Source organism: Anomalospiza imberbis, chromosome Z (assembly GCF_031753505.1).
Source record: "Anomalospiza imberbis isolate Cuckoo-Finch-1a 21T00152 chromosome Z, ASM3175350v1, whole genome shotgun sequence".
Classification (NCBI taxonomy): domain Eukaryota; kingdom Metazoa; phylum Chordata; class Aves; order Passeriformes; family Viduidae; genus Anomalospiza; species Anomalospiza imberbis.
The window spans coordinates 17,768,567-17,793,657 of record NC_089721.1 but is presented as its reverse complement, the minus strand read 5'-3'; the positions used below and the strand labels follow the sequence as shown (position 1 = coordinate 17,793,657).

At 36.0% G+C, this 25,091-nt stretch overlaps 1 protein-coding gene across 1 annotated transcript in view; it reads right to left on the bottom strand.

Moving 5' to 3' along the window:
- The window catches only part of RAB3C (RAB3C, member RAS oncogene family), a 112,435-nt gene that overhangs the window by 43,641 nt on the left and 43,703 nt on the right, over positions 1-25,091 (bottom strand). The window contains exon 3 of the mRNA XM_068176178.1: positions 12,866-12,984. Within this exon, the coding sequence (XP_068032279.1) occupies positions 12,866-12,984 (119 nt within the window). The remainder of the gene's footprint in view (positions 1-12,865; positions 12,985-25,091) is intronic.

The window sequence follows — 25,091 nt, the reverse complement described above, 5'->3', positions numbered from 1 at the left end:
CAACATCTTTATTAAATAAATCTATAAACTGGTTTCAATATACTGTATATTGGTAAGAATGCTGCACACCAGGAGACTTTTGGCTTTGTCTGTGCAGTCTGTGGGCTGCTACAAGAGCATCTTAATCCAACATGTGCATACAATGCAACTTTACACTTCAAAATACTACCTCAGTTCTTTGTCTGGCTGGGCTGGAAGAGAAAATAGCAAGCTTTCTCTGTGCTTGAGGAATAAGGTAGCTCCAGATAAGGAAGTTTTAGTCTGGAAGCCATAAAAGCAAATTTAAACATTTCCTCTGTATAGGACAATGGGCTAGAAAAGACAGTGTCCAGCTGTCCTCACTTAGCACACCTCATGGAATATAAACTACACTAAGCTACACATTATTTAACACAAGCCTTTGTGTTCATCACCATTCAGTAACTTATGGGATGAACAGTAGTACTTGAAAATGTTCCTTCAGAGCACGGTGAGTTATTATTGCCCAGGGAGAAGACCTGGCAATGTTCTTACAGCAGGGAGCTGCCCATACAAGTGGGGACAGTTGTGCTTTTCCAAGCCATTCTTGCACTTCTGGGAGAACACAGCTCTCTGTTGTTTGAAGCCGAGTGTTCTTTGAAAGTGCCTGCTAGCTGTCAGTGCTCAGGAAACAATTTTGTGGAGAAAGGACTGTCATTATCAGCTTCTGATTTGTGGTACAAATATACCAGATCAATATTGAAATACTCTAGTTTGGTCTTTTGTTGCATTGTTTTCAAGATAACCTTTGCAGTTAGAAAACTAAACTTCAGCATTTTATCATTTTTAAAAAATCAGACTGAAATGCAAAAAATCTCTGTCAGAAACGTTCCAGCAATACATGCGTTCACTAGTGGGCTCTGGCAGGCTCTAAGTGAAAACAGAAACATTTCAAGATTTGTTTAAATGTATTTTACAAATCTACTTCTACTTTATGAAGTGTTCACAGTCTCAGCACTCTTCTTTCTTGCAAAAGCCTTTTTTCCTTCCTCCTTTGAGCCTTCCCACAAAGTCTTTTTCCTCCTTTGAGCCTTCCCACAAAATCTTTTACCAGTAAAGTGAGGAGGGGATAAACCCCTTTTTTGGAAGATATTTCTCAAGGAGAGGTTGGTGCTCTGGATTCAGGAGAAAAACTAACAGCAACAAAAACAGAGGATATGGAAGACAACCAGAAAACAGTGAAAAATTATTTTTGAAGTGATGCAATAGAGACTAAGGAGGGAAATCAGCATGAGGGGACATATGAATTAAATAAAGATCAATAAAAGATATACCAAACAAAGACAAGCTTCCAGCAACCATTCCTCAGTGACTTTAGTGTGTGAGCCCACTTGCTTCATCCCAGTCACAGTGAGTGCTCAAACTGCATTATTCCACAGATCTCACTCAACTCCCTCTGATTAATGGCATTTTCTGCTTCCCACAGGTCCCTGCGATGTCTCCCACAGATCTGTGATCCCCACTTCTCTGCAAGTACTGTGGCGCTCAGCAAGAGTTTCTGCCCTTCACCCGCTGCAGAACCTGGCTTGAGGAAAGCTCAGAAGGATGTCCAATTACATTACAGTTCTTCTCTACAAAACAAAACAAAACAAAAACCAAACCAAAACAAACAAACAAACAAAAACTACAAAAACCAAAACAAGCAAACAAAAATACCACCAAACTACTCTTCAACATAACTCACTCTGGACAAACATATTTGCTTCCCTTTGGCTGACTTAGAGGACCTATTTATTTTTTCAGATGCCTTCTTTAAAAATTTCCTTTCTGTTCATTGAGGATTTTGCCATCTTCGCCGAAAAGGAGACAGGACCATTGACGTTCTCTGTCTGCACTCCCTGTTTGCTAAGTAGATCAGCATCACGTTTTGGAATCTTAAAGAGAACCACAGTTTTGTCACTCTCTTCCACAGTTCCCATCTTCCTCCTGGGATACTTCAAATAAAGCTGACAGGACAGCTCTTGTAAGCTCTGACTAGATTTCCTTGTATAACTTTATTGAGAAAGAGACAATAGAACTGGAATTAAAACAAATTCAGCTTTAGCTTAAAGCTTGAAGTTTAGATAGTCTCATAAAACAGCTTGTAACATATCTCAAAATTCTTGAAAATATGAGTCCTGCAAGTTCTCTCTTTTGGGAAAGCAAATTCAAGACACCTAATTAATTATTTAAAGTATAAAAGTATAAAACCTTAACTTAAATGTGAAAAAAAGATTAAGTTTTGGATTTTTAATAGCCCATTGGAAGACAGGTTTGCTATGGTAGACACAATGAAAAGCCCTTTAACAACCTCAGATAAACAAAGACTTTCCCTCTAGCCATCATAGCCTTGCTTTTGTTTATATATCTAAGCTGTGACTGCAGTTACTAACTCAGTAGAGTTTCCATGGAGACTGGAAAGTCATTTTAAACACCCATGACTTTCAGAATGTAAATCTCTATTACCAGATATTGTATGAGTTGCTAGAGGCAATATTTCCTAATCATTCTTAGTTACTTCTCTATATTTTTTGTAATCTGCTCACTCAAATATGCATAGACAATAAAACTCTGAGAAGATCATAAAAACTGAACAAGCATTTGTATCTCAGATGAACTACCAATACTGATTTTCCTTGATCTATGAAGGAATCTATTTTCATACCAGCGGTTAATTTAAATCTGCTTAGAATTGTAACTTTAACTTCTATGCAAAGAATTAAGCATTTGTAGTTGAAAAGCTCAGAAAATATGTAGATTTAAAAGGATGTACTAAATAAGGAGAGAGGCTAAAATGGCAAATTTCAATTTATGCATCTAAAAATATAATGCAAAAATTATATATTATATATATTTTATATATATATAAGTTATATATATATAGTAAGTAAAATTTGTATTATTTCTCTCAACTTCACTACAGCTTACATAAACAATTTTAATCCATGTTTTTATTTTTCTTTTTTTTTAATTGCAGGTGCAGGTTTCTTGTCATTGAGTCTTTATGGTGTATTTGCTGATTCTCTCCAAGCAAGCAAAACCAAAAGGACTGATACTAAATATTACATCAAAGGAAGGCTTGCATTGCCATCCATTCTGCCTGGCTCATATTTTGTTCTCTCCCTTTTTCCCAGAGGCCGTAACATTCAGCTCTGTTATACTGAAAGGACTAATGCTAAATATTACATCAAAGGAGGGTTTACGTTCCTGTCCATTCTGCCTGTCTCATATTTTGTTCTCTCCCTTTCTCCCAGAGGCTGTAAAAGTCAGTTCTGCTACTTTTGGGCTTGTAACAAGCAAGCTGTAATACACAGGCTCCTCTCACTGACCAGCAAAAGAAACTGCTGGAGTCTTGTTCTTTCTTCACAATTGTTTCAAAGCAGAATTTACTTCATTTACTTCATTTTTGCTTTCTTTCGCACACTTTGCCTCTGTAATGTACACACATATCTAAGTAATAATTTCATATGTTCAATTAATATGGATTTGTTACAGAGTTTTTCCCTCCAGGAACAATAGAAAAAAACAACCACCTCATGACAGATTAGGTGGTGCCAGATGCTCATTTTGTCGCTCAGTGTACCTTAAGATTTTAGCTTTTATATTTTTCAGATCCTGTACTGCATTAGTCTATAATTCTGAACTCCATAGAGCATTAGTAAGATCTCTTCTCATTTTGGACAGACAAAACAATCCTTTTAAGCCCTGAAAAGTATAAACAAAAGTGAATCAGGATTGGGGGAGAGAACTGGGGGTATATGACTTCATTACCTGAAGTAATAATTGGAGAATTAACTCCTGGTATGAAAATAGACCAAACTTACATCTGTCTGAAAAACTCATGATCATTGTCCATCTTTGGTGTAGTTCCTTCAGGAGGATTTGTCTGGCCTTAATGTACCTGAAGGTCCTTTAATAATATACCTGGTTTTATATTTTTAACTTTGTTTGGCCTCTGTCTCTAGGTAAGCCTGTTCCAGGTATTATCTAAATGTACTATTTTAAAAAATAAAACTGGGGAGATCATGCAGATATAGAAAAACTGAAAATGTCATGCAGATTTGTCTGCCAAACTGGGCCTGAAATCAGTTTTGTCAGTATTATGGTTTTCCAAGAGAGCCGTTCTGCATGAATTGCTTTTTAATTGATATAACATTTTCTTTTCTCTTGCTGTGTACAAAGCACTGTAAATAGAGATGTATCATATGAGTGGGAGAAGGCAATTGAAGATAAAAAACATTGATTTATTTTTCTCCTTGGAGTTCTTCATGATGTGAACTTATGGCAGAGTATGTTTGCTACAAGTAGAGGGAAATGAACAGCTTAGGAAAGCCTTCCCTGCTATGAATATTGGACAGGTACAACTTTTCTCGTGTTTTCATGTGAGAATCAACTTTTAGTTTGATTTTTAAAAATCCCAATGGTATCAAGAAAGAAGAAAGAATAAAGTCACTACTGTCCTTTGTAGAGTTAAAACTAATCTGCTGTGCAGCAGTATCTGCTCTTCCACACTTTCCTTGCTGTTTCCCAGAGTTGTGCACAGACCAATGCCTTCAACTTCCCTCTCCCCAACTTAAATAAAACCATATTCTCAACTCCAGTAAAGCTGTAGCTGTCAATCTCCTGCTAAAGCAATGATGCAGAGATTAAATACTTTACACATGTTATCAATGAGCTGCCACTGCCTGACCCTGTGCAATCGTCTGTCCTAAATTTCTAAAGCAACATGTGTGGGGTCTAATCTCATGGACAACTGCATAGTTATGCAAGAATAATTTGTATGCAGAACTCAGCACTGCACCATGATATCCAAGTATGGGTGAGGCAATTAATTTATGTATTGGAAACACTGTTATCCCAGACTCTCCCTGGGACATCTCAGTTCAATCGCAGGTTTCTGTGGTGCTCCATTATTTGCCAAAGGCAACTGAAACATATTCAGCAACTGAGGTGGCCCTCAGTTGCTTGGTGGTCAGCCCAGAGAAGGATTAAAGCAGAAAGATAGTCCCTCCTCTGGTCCCTGTGGGGAGTTTTAACACCAGTTTGTGACCTTGAAGGTGTAGATTTTATTGCCCATTCTCACAATATCTAGATAAATTCAGTGCTTTTAAAGTATGTTTTCTACTAAAGAATATTTAATAAACATCCTAAATCTTGGTCCAAATAGCAGGCAGGTATTTTTGTCCTACTTAAAGAGACTGTAATGCCTCTTGTATTGTGGAAAATAAGAGTGAGCACCGGGTAAAAGTAGAAACTTTAATTTGGAATGAAAATATTTTTCCCTTTCTTTTCCTTATTTTATAATGACTTTATATTCATAAATCTACCAAATCAGAAGTGTTTATTTGTCTTTAACATGCTGTTACCTGACACTAAGAGGACAGACAAGTTCTTTTAGGGATCCTTGGCAGAATGATGATGATACTAAGCTGTAGTAACAATTAAGGCTTTATTTTCTTAATATTTTCTTAATTAAGAATTTTATGGCTAGCATAGTACAGCACAACTAATGAGACTGGAAAAAAATTGACTTAAAAAGGCTGAAAACTGTCATTATTAAGCACTCACTATAAATGCCTTGGTTTAATGATCAAGGCTTTGCAATGTTCTGATAAAAGACAACCTAAATCACCTAACTAGCATTTGGATATGCTTTGAATATAACCACTACCAGCATGTTACACTGCTGTGTCACATTGCAGTTTACATTGCAATACAAGAACATTAATGGCAGTTTTTGACCAGAGTGATCAATTTCAATAAATCTTGTTGTACTCCCCCACATATAGACTGTATCTCACATAGCTAATATACTTGCACAACTGCCAAGGCTTGACACTTGAAACAGGGCATCTTGAAATCATGTGCAGAGGAAAGGAGGGGAGAGGGGAGCAAAGGTGAGAAAGTTCATGAGGGAGAAGGACTCAGTTGAACTTCATGCCCACAAAGCTGTACACTGCTTTACTACTGACTCACAGAGTCTGCGTTTTTTTTTAGATTTTGAACAAAAATCATCCAGGCTGCATGACTGAAACTGCAGTAAATGCTACTGAGATATCCCAACCCGCAGAAGGTATATGCAAAATTGAAACCCCAAAGGAACAGCTCCATCAGCAAATTTCAGGCTTTGACTGTGGTACAGGGATCATGATATTCCTCTGAAGAGTAACAAATTCAGAATATTAGAGTACTGAGAAAAGTGAAAAATCTGCAGCTTCAGATGAGAGTAGAAACTGTTTAGGGACATTACTAAGTCTCTGATTGGACTCGTGTTGTTGGCTGGCAGCACAGTTTTCATTTGGGATTGCTGAGCAACTGTGTAACTCTGTCAACATACAGTTACAGGGAGATAAGAAGAGTGTATTAGTTACTGCTCAGCCAACAAAAACTACTATTGCCACAAGATTGTAAGACTTTTATTACTAACAAAAGTAAACAATGAGAGTTGATTATAATTTACCAGGGTTTGTTTCTTTTATTATTGTCAGTGTGTAACTATAAAATGGACAGACTTGCTAAATATTAAACTCAGCGTTTCATGTACCTTCTTTAGCACTGTTATATTTTACCATCCCTAAGTTTATTTATCTTTCTGATAAACTCCAGCATCTAACCACTAGTTGTCAGAGGTATTTTCCACTTTAACCTTTCAAAAAATAAAAGCATTACCATAGGAAAAACCAGACAAAACTGCAAATCTCATTAAGAATACCTTAGCATGATCTAATTAATGGATAGAAGTTCAGCCCAGCAGCGTTCAGATACTTAACTCCTCATCTGGTTTGCTTTTATCCACCTCAGTGTAACCCTCATTGATCATATCTGAAGAAAATCAGGATGTGGTACAGATTGGAAGACACCTCCTTTAATGAACAACAGCTCTCTGAATGGCTGAGTATTCGCATTACCTCATCAACTGCACAATAAGTCTCCACTGTGAAATTTCCAGTCCAACAAAGCAAGTTTATGGGGAAAGTTAAGCCAGAACTCTTCTCTTACCAGATGTAGGTAGCAGCAAGGCATAATTTGCTAGTTTGTCATGTTTTCCCAGATAAAAGGTTCTGGCCATTTTGTATCAGACAGACCTCCACATTTCTATGACTGAGGAATAGAGTCTTAGGAAAGGAGTTATGCATCCTTTCTTACCACAGACCAGGTACAACAAGAAGAAATCAATCCCCAGAATTTCAGCCCTTATCTGCAGGGGTGGCAGCTGTAGAAGAAGGTGCAGCTTTTAGAAGTTGCAGCCACACTTATGATGTAGTTGCCAGTCTGCAGCTGGTGCTAACAAGGAGACTGCAATGTGGTGGCAATAGCTCATGTCTAGTTATGGCCAACGGCTGCCCTTATCAACAAGCACATCAGCTGGTAAATATAGATATGTAAAAAGTTATATAAGTGAATTAGGAAGTCAAGAGTGGCTTAATCCTGAAGCATGTTGTTGAGACAAGCTCCACTGAGGAGCTGCACTCACCAGCTGGTGACTGAGTAGGACCGGAGTGTGTGATTGCTGTCAGTGACTTACTGACTGCACTGCCTGAGCTCAAATTAGAGGGAAAAGAAAGACATAGTATACCCTGAGGGAACTCTGTCAGTATTTACTCCTCTTTCTATTAGACTTCCCACTGGCAGCATTAGTAGGATTTGATGCAGCTGAGGACAGCTGAATGGACACCCTGATACAGGGTGGCTGCCTATAATCAAAGAAAATGCCACATTTACAGTGAATGAGGTTCCAGGGAGTGGTGTAAAACCTACAGAAGCCCTTAGTCCCACAAGAAACTAAATGAAAGGAGCAAGTGTGAGTAAGAGCCAACAGGACCAATGACCACATACAAAAAATTTCTGTTCCACAAACTTTTTTCTCTCTATGGTTTAAGGGCATAAAGACAGCTAAGAATGAAAAATGCCATGAAAACTTAACATCTGCCTTTTCTGATTAACTGTTATAATGCATGAATTAGTTTTTGGGCAGTAAACCCACAGAAAACATGTTCTCATCAGGTTTGTACTTTTAAGTCAACGGCTTGCTATTTTCAAGACACCGCGTTGGTAAGGATTTGCAGAAATTCCTATTTGTAATGTACGTATTTAAATTCAGGGTTTAGCAGGAAGAAAAATATAAGTATCTTCAGCAAAGCAAATAGTTCAGGCTAGACTGATGCTTAATCCTAACATCAAATGTTATCAAGAAAAGCCTTTAGAAAAACAGGTATATGTTTCTCCTTTTTCATGGAGAGTTTTCCTAAAGCCATAAATTGGCAATGTCAGTGATAAGAGTGGATAATACTTTATGGCATGTACAAAACTTTGAGCTAGTTGATTTCTTTTCAAAGATCATGAACTTGAGCAGTCTGCAGCAGGGGAGAAGGGGGCAGTTAAAATGACATCTTAGAAAAAGCAAAGAAGAAAAGGAAAGAGAAATATCTTTCATGGAAGACCCCCTGACTTCTTTAAGAAAATGTGTAACCAAGCTCTTTCCAACAGGGACATTAAAAAACATCTATCAAATAATTTTTCACAAATGCTATATTTTTTAAAGGGTAAGGGTAATCAAGGTGTTTCCTAGCATACTTTCTTCCTGGTTCCTATAGACCTCAGTCGAAAATGCAGGAAAAGCTGATTTTGTACACCTTGATAGGTTTACAAAACAGATCAATAGCTCAAAGCTTCTAAGACTCCTTCAGCCTTATGTGTTTCCTGAGGAAACACCCCTGAATCTGAGATTTCAGCAATGTGAAATTCTTGATTTTTGAATTCATGCATAAGGGAGTCCTCCACAGCAGTGTCTTCAGTAGTCACCAGACTGTGATAAAAATATTGCTGCACAAACATTTGTAGTTGGGAGAATGTTTTCAGGGGCAGAGGAGCAACGTAGAGTGAGGGTAAAAAAACTATACCATGTGTTCTATCCCCAATCATCCTTCACACCTAGAGAAGTTTCACATAGAGGGTTTCAACCTAGAACATAAAACTTCAGCCTTTTAGATCATGTTTTAGATATCTGCTGTTTCTGACCTAGGCAAGATACAGCATTAGAAACGCACTGAAACATTTCAAATCCTTCCAATTCATTCATTAGATGTCTAGAAAAGTATTTATAAAACCAGGTTTAACTTCAACTCAGATTTATTTGCCTGGAACGTCTATAGAACTCAGCATATTGAGTTGGTACCAGCCGCAAAAGACAGTACAAAGCCTTCATCCTCTCCTTTCTACCATAAGGGACCACTGCCATTAAGGACACAACTTATGTGCACTGAAACACTAAGATGAAAAGGGGCATAGCATCTCCAAGTCAAATGTATAGAAAGAAAAGGCTAACAAACGAAGATGCTACAGGTGCTAGTACAAAAGAGGAATTAATGCAAGCACTGTGACATTACAGCTGAACTAAAAATTACTCATTCAGATGGCACCAAGCCACTCTCAACATTCACCTATTTCTTCTTCAAATTTAAATAGAAGGAATTTCTAAGGAAAATAGATCCCACTAGGCCACTTTCTTGAAACATGTGGATGCTGTCTTAAGAATTCAGCTAAATGGGAATTTTTGGTTATTTGGTTATACCCTTTTTCTGTTTTAAAACTCAGGCAAACAGAAAAGTATGCCTTACAACTGATCCCTCATTAAAGCAAATACATCCATTCCCAAAATCTTCATCTCTTTAGGATGACGTGACCAAAGTGCATCAAGCTATTTCAAGGTACACATATTGCAGCATTAGCTGCATTTCTGAAAGGAAAAGCCTCTTAGTAAAGGCAGTTTCAGATCCTGGGGAGAGTTCCATAGAAGAACTGCTGAGTCAAAGCATGTTTGATTTGCTTTTTTTGCTAGCAGACAGATTTTCAGCACAAATCCACTCTCTGAATTCTTGGCCACATGTTACATATATAGGTGCTAATAAATTTAGATAAAATTATGGATACTGATTTTTTAAATGTGAAAAATTGTATATAATAACAGTAACATTGGCTATAGAATTTTTCACAGTTGAATAGCTATATGCTGACTTATATATGGTATCTAGAGGTACAAATATTATTTATCTATATCTGTAGTTAAAAAGGAGAAATGTCGGTCATATTCCAGGCTGCAAAAACTATATTTTAGTACAAAAATCATTCCAACACACATTTTAAACCAAAGTCCTTTATCCAAACCTAAAAGGTACATGTACCTAAAAGGTACAAGATTCATTGTCTTGACTGCAGTGCAGTTTCTAGCTCAAGTCTGGAAGCTGATGTGATGTGATTTGAACTTGGACTTCACCTGTTGTCCATGTATACAAAAAGGCACCACTGCTTAGAGAGGCCCATTTATGACAGAGAAAAGCACTGAAAAGACTTAAAAGCCCCTGTTCTCTCCTCCTGTAACTTTCACAAAGACACAGATATCTGCACATAGCTGTACTTGCTTTTCTGCAGCATTGGTAATTGCCAGTTTTCTTTAACTTTTCTCACATTCAGAAGTAAGTTGTGCAATTACTATCAAAATTGAAGCCAGGGCTGATCAAAATTAATTATGAGCTGTGAGATGGGAGTAATGAAAAAAAGGAAGAACAGCAGAACAGCAACTGGGCTTATGACATTAAAAACACAAATAACAGGCAAATCTATGTCTCATTCTGACAAGTGAGGCACTCAGCATGTCTGTCATTCCTTTCATCATGTAGATGACTTCTTAGTATCTCTCAACACATAATACTGCAATCCCTTCTTTCTACCAAATTTCTATAAGAGCTGTCAACTCTTTGTAAAACTTCTAGATAAAAATGGTTGAAAAATCATATTTCATAATGAATCTATTTGAGAACTCTGTAGCTTTAAAATATTTTTTTGCTTCATTTTACAGCAACTGTTTTCTTTTTAATTAGCAGGAAGCCAAGTTACTCTTTACCAGGAGACAAAGAGTGCCAAACATAACAGATCTAGGAGACTGGAAAACAAACAGGTGGGAAAATTAATAATAAGTACTCATATTTACGCTTGCTATAAAAGGAGTCTTTGTGTTAGAGGAAGAGAGATAATACATGGCATGCCATCTGGTTTGCCTGGAGATGGGACAATGAAATTTTCAGATCACAGCTGGTCCTAGACAAGACATTATCAACCCAGTGCTAGAATAGAATCAGTCCATGGACAATGAAAAATAGGACAAAGCAAGAAAGTGCTTCATCTGGCAGGGCCAAAAAGCAGTGCCATTGGCAGTCACGTCTGTAGGTTCAGCTGGGAGATTGATGTACTCCTTGATCTCCTGTTTTGTGAAACTTTTGCAGCAGCATCTAGGAATTAGCACTTTCAGCTACCTCCTGTTAGGCAGGAGATTGTCTCGTGCTGTTGAACAGAGCAATAGTCACAATTGTGTAATAGCAAGTACTTATACTATGTTTCCAGCTTTTAAAACATGGGCAAAACATCCCTTTGTCATAACTTACCGGGAGAAAAGGTTCCTCCCTCTTGGAGTATCAGAGACTCCACTCAGATACATTAAATTGTTCAAAGATAGTTACTCAATCTATACTACTCATGCAAGCTTATAGATTCTCTCCAAAATGGAAGGAGTTGCTCATAAGAGAAATTTGGTGTAGAGGCATACAGATAACTTTATGGAGAAATGTTGGAACACAGTCTGGAGTTGCCCCTTTTCCCTGGAGGACTGTAAATTATTACATCCCTGGTGCTTACAAGGGAAATGTTAGGCAACCCAAGATCCCATTTCACTGCAGCAGAGTCAAGCAAAGGTTTTCAGTTATTATTTTCAGAGTGATACATGACCAATCTCATCTTATACAGACCAAGAAAAACTCCAGATGTTGAGAGGGAAAGTGTTCCATGGGTTCTGTGACACCTTCTACCACAATGATAAGCAGAAGATTATGAAAGAAAGAAAATTATTTTTCTTGGATGGTTTAATACTGTGTAACTATTTCTGTTAAAAACAGGCATCACAGCATCATTATTTTAAGTGTGAAACATGCTTCTCACCTTGTCTGTCCTAAAAGAAGTACACACTAGAACATATCTTAAAATAAATTTTCAAAAGCCAGAGAAATATACTGAACAAATCACACAAACTCCAAACAAAATCCTCCTTCAAACACAGTTATCCTGTGGGAAATACATGCAAGAGAGCATGTGGAGTACACATGACAAATATTATTCATATCACTCAGAAAACTGCCGAAAGGGTCTTGGATATTCAAATAACACATAAAGGAAAAAAAAATCACTGAGGGAAACTCTGGATTTCCTTTTATGTTAGATTTACTTTAAAAAGCTTTAGATTGTCTGAAGGCTGACTGACTCATGTGTGATTAAAATGATATCTCCGCTTTCATAGAGACATTCGTATGTTCACATAACACCAGGTAATACAAATTCCATCTATTCTAGGGGTTCTGGTATTCTAATAAAGTTCACTCATTTTAACACTTGATTCACAGGATGGATAGAACAAAGTATATCCAGCTACAGATAAAAAATTAAATTCAAAAGTGACCCTCAAACATGGTATCTCATTTTTTTCCATTAAGTATGGGAACACTTTCTGGTATCTTAGCAGTTAGTCTCCACATTAGCATGTTTCTGGTTTTAGTAGTATCAATAATGTACATGAATTGAAATTACCGAAAACACAATGTCTACAATTAATTATATGCAAAACATTTTAAAATATTCATAGTCTTTCCTGACTGAAAAAAAAAAAAAAAAACCCACCACCATATATTCAGGTACAGGAATGCTTGAGCATTTAACTGGAAGTAACTTTTCCAAAAAAATTTACATTGTCACAGCAGATAAAGAATATCAAACATACTCTCTATTTATTTAATATAAATTCCAATTTTTACTAGTTTTTACTTACCAATCCTGCACAGCATTGAAAGAATCTTCATTTGTGATGTCATACATTAAAATGAAGCCCATCGCACCCCGATAGTAAGCAGTGGTAATTGTTCTGTACCTCTCCTGGCCTGCTGTGTCCTGAAAAATAACAAACAAAATTTTTACATTGCACATAAATTGACAACTTTTTTTTTCTTTTTTTTTCTTTTATTGAAAAGAAAGAGTTATTGTACAACTCTGTAATCCTGAAAATAAGTAGAACTAGGAGAACTCTGCATTGGATCATAACAGGAGGGACATATCAATTCTATCAGGAGGGGAGAATGGAGAGCAACAGAAAGGCATGGCCCCCTGTCAACCCATCTATTCTGAGTCATTAGTGATTTCATTTTATTCACCCTGAGAGTTGGGTAAGAACTTTCACTTCTGATCCTGCCTTGTGCCTTCCCAGTATGACAGAAGTAAAATCTGGATAAAATGCTGGAACAAAATAGCATCCTTAGGACTTTCATTACAAGAACAGGATGGTTCCTGAAGACAGGAAACATCTGGAACAAAAAAATCAATGTCTAATTGTTCTGTTCTTGAGATTTTAATCCACAGGTGCTCATGTCATCGAACACCAATATAGCTTTTTGCTGACCAAAAAAAAAAAAAAACTTGTATGGCAGTGCTCTTAAAAATGGGTGATATTTGGCAAAAAAAAAAAAAAAAAAAAAAAAAAAAAGAGATTTGCTATTAACCCAGTTTTCTCCATCATCTTAATCAACTGTCTTTAAAGCAAGAAATGTAGAAAGGTAAGTCTTATCTCCTATTCCTTGTTTTCCTTATTTCCATTAAAAACTTTTCAGGGTAGCAACAAGCTTTTAATATATTTAATGTGATATCCAGAATAGTGTTTAGTCTAGAGAAAAGAAGGCTGGCAGCAGGTCTCATTAATGCTTTTATTAATATAATATAAATATTTCAAGACATCTGCGAAGAGAATGGTACCAGACTCTTTTCCGTGGTGCCCACTGACAGAACAAGGAACAATGGCCATAAACTCAGCACAAAAAGTTTCACCTCAGCTTGATGAAGAACTTCTTTACATTGAGGGTGGCACTGGAGCAGGCTGCCCAGGGTGGTTGTGGAGTGTCCCTCTCTGGAAAAACTCAACCCCCACCTGGATGTGTTCCTGTGTCACCTTCTTTGGGTGACCCCCATTAGTCCAGGGGCTGGACAGGATGATCTCCAAGGGTCTTTCCCAACACTAAGTATCCTCTGATTCTGTAATACAACCACCTGTGTCTGCACTAAAATTGAGACACTATAGCAATATCTGAAATACAGGAAATACATAGCTATTTCATATTCCAGCCTACCTATTTAATATTTTAAGCCATTAATATTAATAGCATTGCAGGAGACATATTTCAGTGCAATCCTGTAATTAATATATCATCTGTGCAAATTTAATTTTAACAAACTTTGAAAATTAATATAATTATTTCCAATGTTTTTTCAATAGCTAGAAAATTAAACAGATAAATCCATTTCATTTACCTTCCTACAAAGAAGACTAAGCAGTAAAAAACATATTTGGTATGTTTTCTGAAATAGTTTCTGGTCTAGAAGTACTCCCTTGTGAACAAATGAAAAATAGATTAGGTAGGCCTCCATTTTTGCATATATATAATCTATTTCATAAAGTAATAAAATAAGAAAAGGAGATTATACATGCAACAGAAAATGCTTTTAGATTAAAAAAAAAATATCCAAGGTCATCACTGAAACTAACATTAGGTAGAATAAATGATTCCTGTTCATCCTGGATTACAGTAGCTACTGCTTTGATGTAGTTTCAGTGATTCAAGATGGAAAGCTAAAGTAGCAGTTAGACTTTAGCAGGTCTCACATGAAGTTAGGCTACATCTTGGTGGGAAAGGCCAGACAGACCTGAACTGTTTCTGTTTATGCTCTGAACTATCTGAGCCTCTACCAGCTGTGGTCTGGAGCTTGGATAGCTGCTCCCAGATATTCTGGTGCTCCTGAATATTAAGGTATTAAGATATGCACTAAACCTGTGCATATTTCATTTATGAAAAAAAGCTTTTTTTCCCCACTTTTTTTGTTTGCTGGGCTGTTGTTTGGGTTTGTGGGTTTTTTTGTCGCTGTTGGTTTCATTTATTTGATTCTTATTAGAAAAAACATCTAGGAGGGACAGAAGAAAAATATGGCCCACAGCAAGCATTTGGCCTGTCCAGGAGAGGATTTTCAAACAAATTTTATCAATGTCTATCTGCTCAGTTTTTAGTTAGAGACATGTTGGATTAGAATGATAGTATAACAAGCAGGAGGCCACTCTTACTGAAGACAATTTTATTTTGTTCTGGGTGGTTTCCACTGAAGCCCACCTGCAGATAAGAGTGAAAAGCCTTATCAATAAAGCCATTAGTCAATGATGCTTTCTGTCCCAGACACAAACTATTTTCTGTTTAGTGTGAAGCCATGTAGGGTGGGCTTAGGAAGTCTTGATTATAAAAATAAATAATGAGAATAAAAAATTGGTTTAAAGGATGACAAATCAAGATGAAAGTTCTTAAATGATTTTACAAAAAGGGGCAGGAAGCTGCAGATAAAGATCCAAACACTGACTGACTTTGGGACAGATGTTTGTCTAGACCAAATTTTCTCAGTCTGGGAAGGAACCAGGTATTTGAAGTTGTTCTCAAATTCTAATTCATAATTCTAAATTAATAGAATTTAGAATACTATGTTAATAGGATGATAAAAAAAAGTTTTTCTAAAAGTGATATTTCAGTATACACGGCATAGATGGATGACCATTAATAAAGAGGATTAGATTAGTTCCAAATATAGATAATCACATTCTTCTTTGTATTATTTTACATTCATTTGCTATGAAGAAGTAATTAAAATTTTAATAGGCTTAATGCAAAATTTATGCAGTAAAGTTTTTATGACCATGTAAGAAATGAACCCAAGTATGAATAACCAATGTGTCAAAACTTTTGTGTCCCACACATTCATAAGCATGTTCTTCGTATTCAGACAAGAATATCTTCATAGCTGCCCTAAGGATAGGTCCTTTCATATGGCCATCAAGTAACTTAAATACTATTTGACAGGAGAGATAGCACACTAGAAAAATAATAAACTTTAATATTAAATATTGTATTTTACTACACTAATTTTATTTCAAACAGATAATACTATGTACATGGTCTTTCTGTTTATTAGCTTTTATTCTTGTGGAAGAACTAAGCGGAAAATAATTGATTTCATATTTTATCATATTTATAGTTGTACATCACTATGATTGTATCCTCAGGTACTGTTATATACTTGTACTTTAAGAAAACCTTTTCTAGTTCAGGTAGGGCTACTGTCTGCTGTTATGTTTTCTTAGTCTATTTGGCAAGACCACAGAATTGATCTGATGACTGTCATCTTAGATTTAAATTCTAAAATATAACATCTGTTCTTGCACTGACTGATGTTTATTTCTAAGCAAATGAAATAAAATAAGCCCGAGGAAGAATAAAATTTAATCTATTATTGACTGGCATTTTAAACAATGCCATACATTTTTATCTTTGATGAGCAGAAAACAAGAAACATAGATCATGTTGGGGTCTTCTTCATTCATGTTGTTAATGTCTGGTAAGAACAGATGATTGTTTATTAAACGAGTGGAAATGCAGAAGGGAATGAAAGAAGGTGAGGGAATGCTTTATGAAAACTACCACACACAAAAGACAAAAAAAGGTATTTTAGAAATCTTAGACAAAACACACACACAAACACACACAGAAATCTCAGCAGCTACAAGAAATATTTTTTAAAATTTCATTCATTTTCATAAATTCATTTTTTAATACAGATACACTATTCCATTCACTTTTGGTTAGCTGATCCTATCTTTGTGAATCTTTTTTAGTAGGCATCAGATTTTAATTATTAATTCACATTATTATAAGGTTTAGTGGTCACAGTACTTTAGAAATTGTCCATTTTCTGAGCATTGTATACAGTCCATTAGCTAATAGCCCACAGTCTTGAGTATTTGGAAGACTCTGATACTTGCACAGATTTCCTTTTCATGTTTTGATGCCTCTAGTATGCTTTGTTGGGCTTCTTTTCTTAACTGATTCTTTTCATGTATAAAAGAAATTAGTCATCTGCAAATATTTTTGTGTTCAAGATCCTGATATGTATGATTTCATATTAGAAAAATTCATTGTTTTTTTGCAAGTGATTCAATAGCTAAAAGGACCAGTAAAGTTTTTCTATCAGTAAAGGTCTTGAAAAGGGCACATACATCTGTAGACAGGGAAAGAAGAATGGTAGAGGTATAAATTGAATGCATAATATCCGGTTCTGCCTCTTGATAAAGACAGCAATCTGGTATGCTTTTGGCAAACTCTCCTGTGATTCCTCCTGACCATATATGTATCAAATGATAGGCAGACAAATAATTCCATATTACCTTGGCTCTTCATCTGAGTTAAACTTAAAGCTGTGAAATTTGACATACAATAAAACAATAAGCAAAGGTATGTTAGTTGTTTGTACAGTAACCACATGAATCGGTATTTGTTCTGTGTTCCTCTCTTTAATAATGTCATGATTCTGATTGTTACTGTGGAACTGCTATATAATTGGAGGCTTTAGTGTATAGGGAATGCACCAGCTGCTGACAACAATGCTCCCAGAGGATTGGAAAGATATCATATAATAGCCATCTGTGAAAGTAGAAACACTTGAGGACAGGAAGCTGGCTGACTTGAGAGGAAATCATGTGTTTCACATGAAGTTAAGAGTTTAGGGGGCTGGAAAGTCTCAAAACACAAACCAAGGTTCTGACAGTAATCCTGGAGATACTATTTTTTCTCTTACTTGCAAAGCACAGTTACCCAACTCAACAGAAGTAAACTCCTCCTACTGTCAATCCTGCTTAGCTAGACTTCATTGAGAATGTGTCATACCAGCTTAGACTTTGCCAGTGTTTTTGCAAAGGGTTAAATCAGACACTTGAATTCATCTGTTGTGCGCCCTCCATTTCACCCTCACCTAGCACTGCACCACTGACAGGAGCAATACTTTTTGCAAATAACTTGCAAGGACAGTTGCTCATTATTAACATAGGCAGTTCCGAAGGTGCAACAGCATTTGGCAGCAAGAACTTTTAATGAGCCTGTCATGAGAGTTCAGCCTGCAAAACACAAATTTATTTTTTTAGCATGCTTAAATGACTCTGTGCCTCTGCATTTCTGTTCTGTATGCCAAACACACAAATATCATTTTTAGATCTACTTTCTCACTACAAGTTTTACTTATATTATAATACAGCTTGTTCCATGTGCCATAAACCTGGAAAGAGTAGAGGAGGATTTATTGGATTGTATTTGTACCTCTGCTTCACATCCACACCATTTGAAGGCAAAGCAAATAGAAAGATAAAATTAGAAATGTGAGTTGGGTGAATCCTGAATTTGCCAGCCAATTTTTCTGTTAAGGTAAAGAAAACTGGAAAAGCAATCAAGAACCTCAGCTCCCTAATGAGTTTCATTTTTCTTTCCTGCTGTTGCTATCCTAAGGTTATTTATATATTCAATCAAAGAGTATGTATATATTTCTCTAATTTTTCTGATCTCTCCTCAGGTATTTCTGGAGTCTCAGGAAAAAAAGGATGAAAATAAAAGTATGACAAACCATAACCCCCCCAATTAAAAACCAAAAAAAAACCCTCCAAAAGCCAAATATTCACCCCCCTCAGAACCAACCAAAAGAAAAAAAAAAAAAAAAAAAAAGAAACCCACAAAACAAACAAACAAACAAACAAAAATCAACCAAAGCAGTTATTCAAGGAGGAGCAAGAGAGGATCTCTGCAAAAATCCTCTTGAGATGAGGAGAAAACCTACCTGAAACCTACTGCTAACCACCCAGAAAGAGCAGCTGTGGGTTTATACCAGAAGCAACTGGGCAGTGCACATAGAAAGAGACAAGAAGAAAAGCTGCTGGAGCAGGAGGAGCTGATTATCCCGGGAGCACTGTTTTTCAACAAACAGCACTTTCAAAAGAAAGCGTTAGGCACATATAAACACAGACAGATGAGAACTTACAACAAGGAAAGGAAAACACAGTTCAAAATGCTTATTTTAGCCAATGTATGCACAAAAGACGTAACAGAGTGTATTGTCAATTCGGTCTTTGCTTATTTACCTATTTTCTGTTAGCAGCTCTTTCTAAATTTCTCATGGCTTTGGTCTCCCTGGAAGTCTGTCTTTTGTATTCATATCTATATATGTGTGTATATATATATACACACATTTATACATGTATAAATATATGAGTGTATCTGTGAAAGCATACATGTGGTGGTAGAAATATATAGGTATTTGGAGCTTGAAAAGCCAACTACTGAGCTTGCCAATACATATTTGCTAACCTTATGTGCTAGTCCTTACAACTCTCCTCAAAATCATAGCTGACAGCTCCTTCCTGAAACAGGAGGGATGCAGGAACATGGCAGGGCTAGCTGGAAATATCTGGCCTCAGAGCAGTGGGGAGAGGCATTATTCCAAACGTGGCTGACAACCCTGGGGGGCTGTCCTGGCAGGACGAAGGAACAGCAGAGCCTGCACTACAAGACTGGCTCCTAGAAAGGTCTGGGCTAGAACTGCAAAAATATTTTACTGCCCGATTAACTTTCTCTCACTCCATCTATGGAGCTTCTCATTGCACCTGAAATTAATATCGTTTTAAAATTTCTGCTTTTCTCCTTTCCACTCTCTTTTTTCTTTCTTCTCTCTCCTTTATTTTTAAGACTCATATAATATGTCCATTCTCTGCAATTCAGCTATCATGCCTTCCCAATGCACAAAATTTAGGAAATCAGTGTAGCACTGTCTCCTTTCTAGCCCAGTGGAACTTGACCTCAATTGTCATCAGTTCTGGCCTCAATTTTTGAACCCTGCTGCCATTTCAGTGCATGCCCCCCTTTTTTCCCATCACAGGCTGTAGCTTTCTCCTGGTCCTATCTTCACCTTGACTGTCATCTGTCCTAATTTTCTGGATGTGAGGATTAATTCCTCTTGTCCTTCTTCCCCATCTTTGGACATGGGTTGGATCAATAGAATTTGGCATTATCCTCAAAAGTAAAACAAATTAAAATACTCTTTTATATTTTAATCAAACTTCAGGTCTTAAGAAGAATTTCTTTCTGGAAAGGCTCAGGTTTTACTTTTGAGATCTTTTTTTTTTCTATTTTATGAAAAGTGTTACAAAATCAAGGGTTATATACAGCTACCAAAACCACATAGTGGAAATAATGACCTCATAAAATCTAATTTTCACTTCCTGTACTATTGCAAGTATATTTTAGGAGTCACATTAAAAGGTAAATGAATATTGAAGTGCAGTTTGTCACCACATCTACAGAAAAAAAAATATATTTTATTATACAAATATATTTTATATTTGTATTATTTTGAAATACTTGAAAATCAAAATGTAAAAATTTCCTCAAATTTTTCAGGAAAATAATGAAGAAACAGAGACCCATTCTGAAAACAAAATAGCTCTATACAATCAAAACCAGCAAAGCTGTGACAAATATCTTTGTTTTACAGGTAGTTATTACCATTCAGGAAGCAGCACATGAAAAAATGTGATATTCTTAGTTTTGACAGTTTTTGTTTTTTAAAACTGCTGCTTCCAGTCCTGAGATCATACAAGAACAGCTTTTTTTCTTCTTTTTAGTTTTTGTATTCAGACATCAAAAATGTGTTCTGGTGCATAATGAAAAAAAAAAGGCAAAACTTTTAATATAAACTGAAATTAATGTATTATCAATAAAATTTTTACTAAAACCAAAATAATCTCAGAATTTGCTGAAATTCCACTGAATTCTGGAAAATCCTAAGATCAGAACAACCTGTATTTCAATGAAAAGAAGAAGAAATATAAGATCTATGATAACATTACAAGGAACGGTAATCTTAAAAACCTCATACTCAACTACAGACAACCTACAGACTTTAGAGAAGGTGTCCTTAAGCTCCAGGAGTGTACTTGGTAATTTGAACACTAAACATTGGCTGTCACACAGTGGGATGGGTATAGCTGAAAAGGTCATTCCTAATGCCGTGAGATCTATGGAAAATAAGAAGTAGAGCTGTTTCATCCACAGATGAAACATGCAGAGGCACAGATGCCTTTCATTTAGCAGTGAGCAGAAAAAACACTGATCTATATTGGAAGTTAACAGACTTAGAGGCAAGTTGACTACTATCATATAAACAAAGAACAATGTTAAGGGATATTGGAATGCTAGAATATATTGCTCTTCCCATTTCTGTAGTTTGATTATATACTTATAAATCTTTTTTATTAACTGTTTCTTTCTAAAACTTTTTATTCACAAAATAATAACCTTTCATCTTTCTCTTCCCCTTGTTATTCATTCCTATTCTGCACCTCTAATGGCTTTCTCTATTAATATTCATTATTCATATTCAATTAACTTACCCTTATTATTCAGGATGAATTGGGATCCACTGATAGCAAAAAATTTGACCAGCCATTTTGATAACAGTTCTATGTTAGTGGCTCATTGCACTGAAAAAATTTGCATAATAGTGCCATCATATTACAATATTATGCAAATCTTTGTCCACTAATTAGCTAACAGTACCTCTTGGCTATTGAGACCTAAGAAAATAGGTCTCAATAAGAAACCCTTTCCTCATGACATCAGTGAGCTTAGCACTCATTTTGTGTGCTTGGCATTTTTTTTCTGGGTCTTTTTTAGAAGCACAGTCTTATAACAATCCAACTCACAGTAAAAAGGATATTTTAAAACCATAAACCAAGCACTCTTGTCAGAAACTCTCTCCCCACCTCTGCTTTTTCTTTTGATAAGTCTCTGTGTTTAAATCTGCAGTAAAGTTTCTCTCATTCGGAACAAATTACAGAAACATTCCTATTAAATTTTAACAACCTCCCAGACCGCCCCAGGAGTAAATGAATGCAATTCTAGTCAAAATATTAAGTTTAAGAACATGTTTAAAGGCTCACTGGAATTACTATGAACTTGTACTTTTGCCATATTTTCTTTAAATTTAAAATCTATAAAAAGGAAAGAAGACAACTTGCAACACAGAACTAGACACATTTTACCTACTTTAAGTAAGAAACAATAAATACAATATTTCTGGAAGGGTTCAGGCATGGCAGAAGTCCAATCCCATCCAGAACTTACATGAGGGTTGGTAAAATGCAGAACTTTGTGCTTTAGAATACCTGCTGACTAAAAGTACTGGGCTACAACAGCTTCTTTCTACCTTGAGAACAAAATGCTGCTTTAGAGCTGTCTGGAAGATTCCTTTTAGGAGGATCTATAGGTGACTTCTGTATGCTATGTGTCTGTGGCACCATTGTTTCGTGGGGAAAGCAAATAGATACCAAAGGAAATTCTGGAAGTTCTTTGTTTATTCACACCTTAGGCAGGTATTTTATACTCTAAGGCTCAGGTGAAGAAGCACTTGTTATTTTCTGGAGAACCTCACCAGTGATGTATCTAAAGCACAGAGTGTACCATTCTCTCTACATCAGCAACACAGTTCCTTCATGTATGTCCTGGGATTGTTTCCTACACTGACAGAGAACTATTGAGAGGTGTGTTTTCAGGACACTCTCCAACAGCCTCTCTCTTCCACTTTTGAATCCTTTGTTTTCCAACAGTTTTTTATCCCTTTTTACTGCACAGGAGTCCACCATGGCTTTCAGACAGTTATTGACACAAAGGTGATTCAAGAAAGACCAAGAATTTGGCTCCAAGTCTTTAAGACTTAGGATGACTACTCTAGTTGTTTCAAAGCCAATCTTTAATTACCATATCTTGCAAGATGCTGGAAAACACTTTTTCCTTACCCTTAATTACTTTAGTTTCCTTGTGCTAGAATTAAGAGGACACATTCCCTATAACATAAAGATACTTTTGTTATCAATATACTGCTAGAATTATCTACATGTAAGATTTATCTACTAAGTTGGGGAAACTCTAAATTGAATATAAGTCACAAAAAAGAACTCTCATCAAAGCCAGATGGAACTCTTAGATACACTATTAAGCACTCCTAAATATCTTCACTAAGGAAAGAAAGTTTAAAGACGCTAAATTTGAATCTTCTACATTATATGAGAGTGGGGTTTTGTCCAAAAATGGATAATTTTCATCCAAAACAAAAGGACATTGTGTTCTCTTGCTTGTCAAGAAATACCTCTGAACTACGGCTGCATATCAAAAGGTCATGCTTAGAACACTTCTCTATTGTCCTGGTATTTGATGAGCACAGGTAATTGAAGAGAGCAGAGGTTATTCCAACAAGAAAATAGTTATTTAGCATGAAAATGTGTCAGCAGCTGACACTGTTTAATGCACACCCACCAATCATGTCTGTTATTTTGTTATGGTTTAAAATAGTAAATTATTAAAGAATGAGTTGTAAAAGTTAAAAATGTCAGGTGTGATTAATCCATGAATCTTGAATTATTTCAAGTACAGTGCCCTTATATTTGCTTTCTCTTTGTAGGGAATTCTAGCATAAGGTGGCACAATTAAATCAGATATCATCTAAATTGCTGTTTAATTTGGCCCTTGGTCTCTCTTTTTCTTTTAGGTCAGACTGTTTGAGAGCTGTGTGCCTAGCATATGCATAAGCATATTTAGCAATTCTAATGACTTTGTAATTTTAAAATCTAACTTTGGGGAAAAATCTTACCAGAAAGCATAATTGCCAAGCCTAGGAATTGAAGGAAAGGAAAGGGAAGGGAAAGGGAAAGGGAAAGAAAATGGAAAGGGAAAAGGCAAAGGCAAAGGCAAAGGCAAAGGAAATTTCATTTGGAAGGGACTGTACCATGAATATTTCAGTTGGAAGAGACTCTACAACTGTCTGACCACTTCAGGGCTGACCAAAAGCTACAGCGTGATTTTATGAGCATTATCCTGTTAAACACTAACGGGTTTGGGGGTATGGACTTAATCTCTATGAGAGAAAGTAATATTATTCAAGAGTTTCTTCAATAAACAGAGCAGTAAGTAAAGCAAAGAAAAGGTATCAAAGATGAAGTTTATTAACTAGGAAATTTTCCTCCTATATATATATTTCAAAAAGTACCAGGTAAACAAAAGAGCAGCAAGACCTCTACACTTCAAGGAATAGCCTTTGAAGTTTTAGAAGTGTCCATGGAACCTGGCAAAGGAATATGGACTGATTCTTAACAAAAAAGTGTATCAAATAATATATAAATGCATAGGTAGGCTGATGCACTTTGATAAAGAGACATTTCCAGAAATCTTGATGAAGGGAAGTAATTTTTATAAGGAATTCAAGCTTCAGGTGCTTTGCTGGATGATGACTCGAACAGTAATCACATTCTGGAATCAAATATTACATAAGCTAACATTACTCCTTGGACTTCTAGGAAAATCTGATTTTTTACACATAGGTGAAGAAACAGAGGTGAGAGTTAAGAAAATTTGTAAAACTAATATTTTGCATTTAGAACATCAGAAGAAATGTGAAGCTGCTAATTCTTTATGATTTAAAAGTGATTAACATCTTTACCTTTTACTTATGAATAATAGTTTGCTGTGACTCACAGACAAGAAATAATAAGACCCTGTTAAATGAAAAAGATCATATAAAAAGTTAATTATTTTACTGCTAAATTAACCGAAGAAATAATACTAGCACTTGGGATTATTGATGCAAGGTTATTTCACTGGAAAATGCTGAACTACTCAAATCAACTTTTGCTGAACTTTATGTTTGTGTGAAAAATTTCATTACAGCAGGTAATTGGATCAAAATGCATCAAGGAATTACTGGCCAAAACCTTAAAATAACTACCTTTAGAAATAGGTCATAGGCTGTAGAGATCCAGTGAGTAGCAGAATCATTAAAACATGACCTGAAATACATTCTTGGATATAGAAAACATGGCTATCCCTGTCTGGTTTTGGGTTAACATTTACAGGCTTGTAAATCACAACATCCACAAAGGCCTGAGAAGCCCCGCCACTTTACACCTGAGAATTTATGCAATTATTTTGATGACTCACTTCTAATGTGTCACCCAAAAATGACAAATCCTTTCAGAATCCAAGCAGACAGAGCTCTCAGTTTTCTGAGGAGCTCACAATGTTTTTAATTTCACAGTGCTAATTTTATCT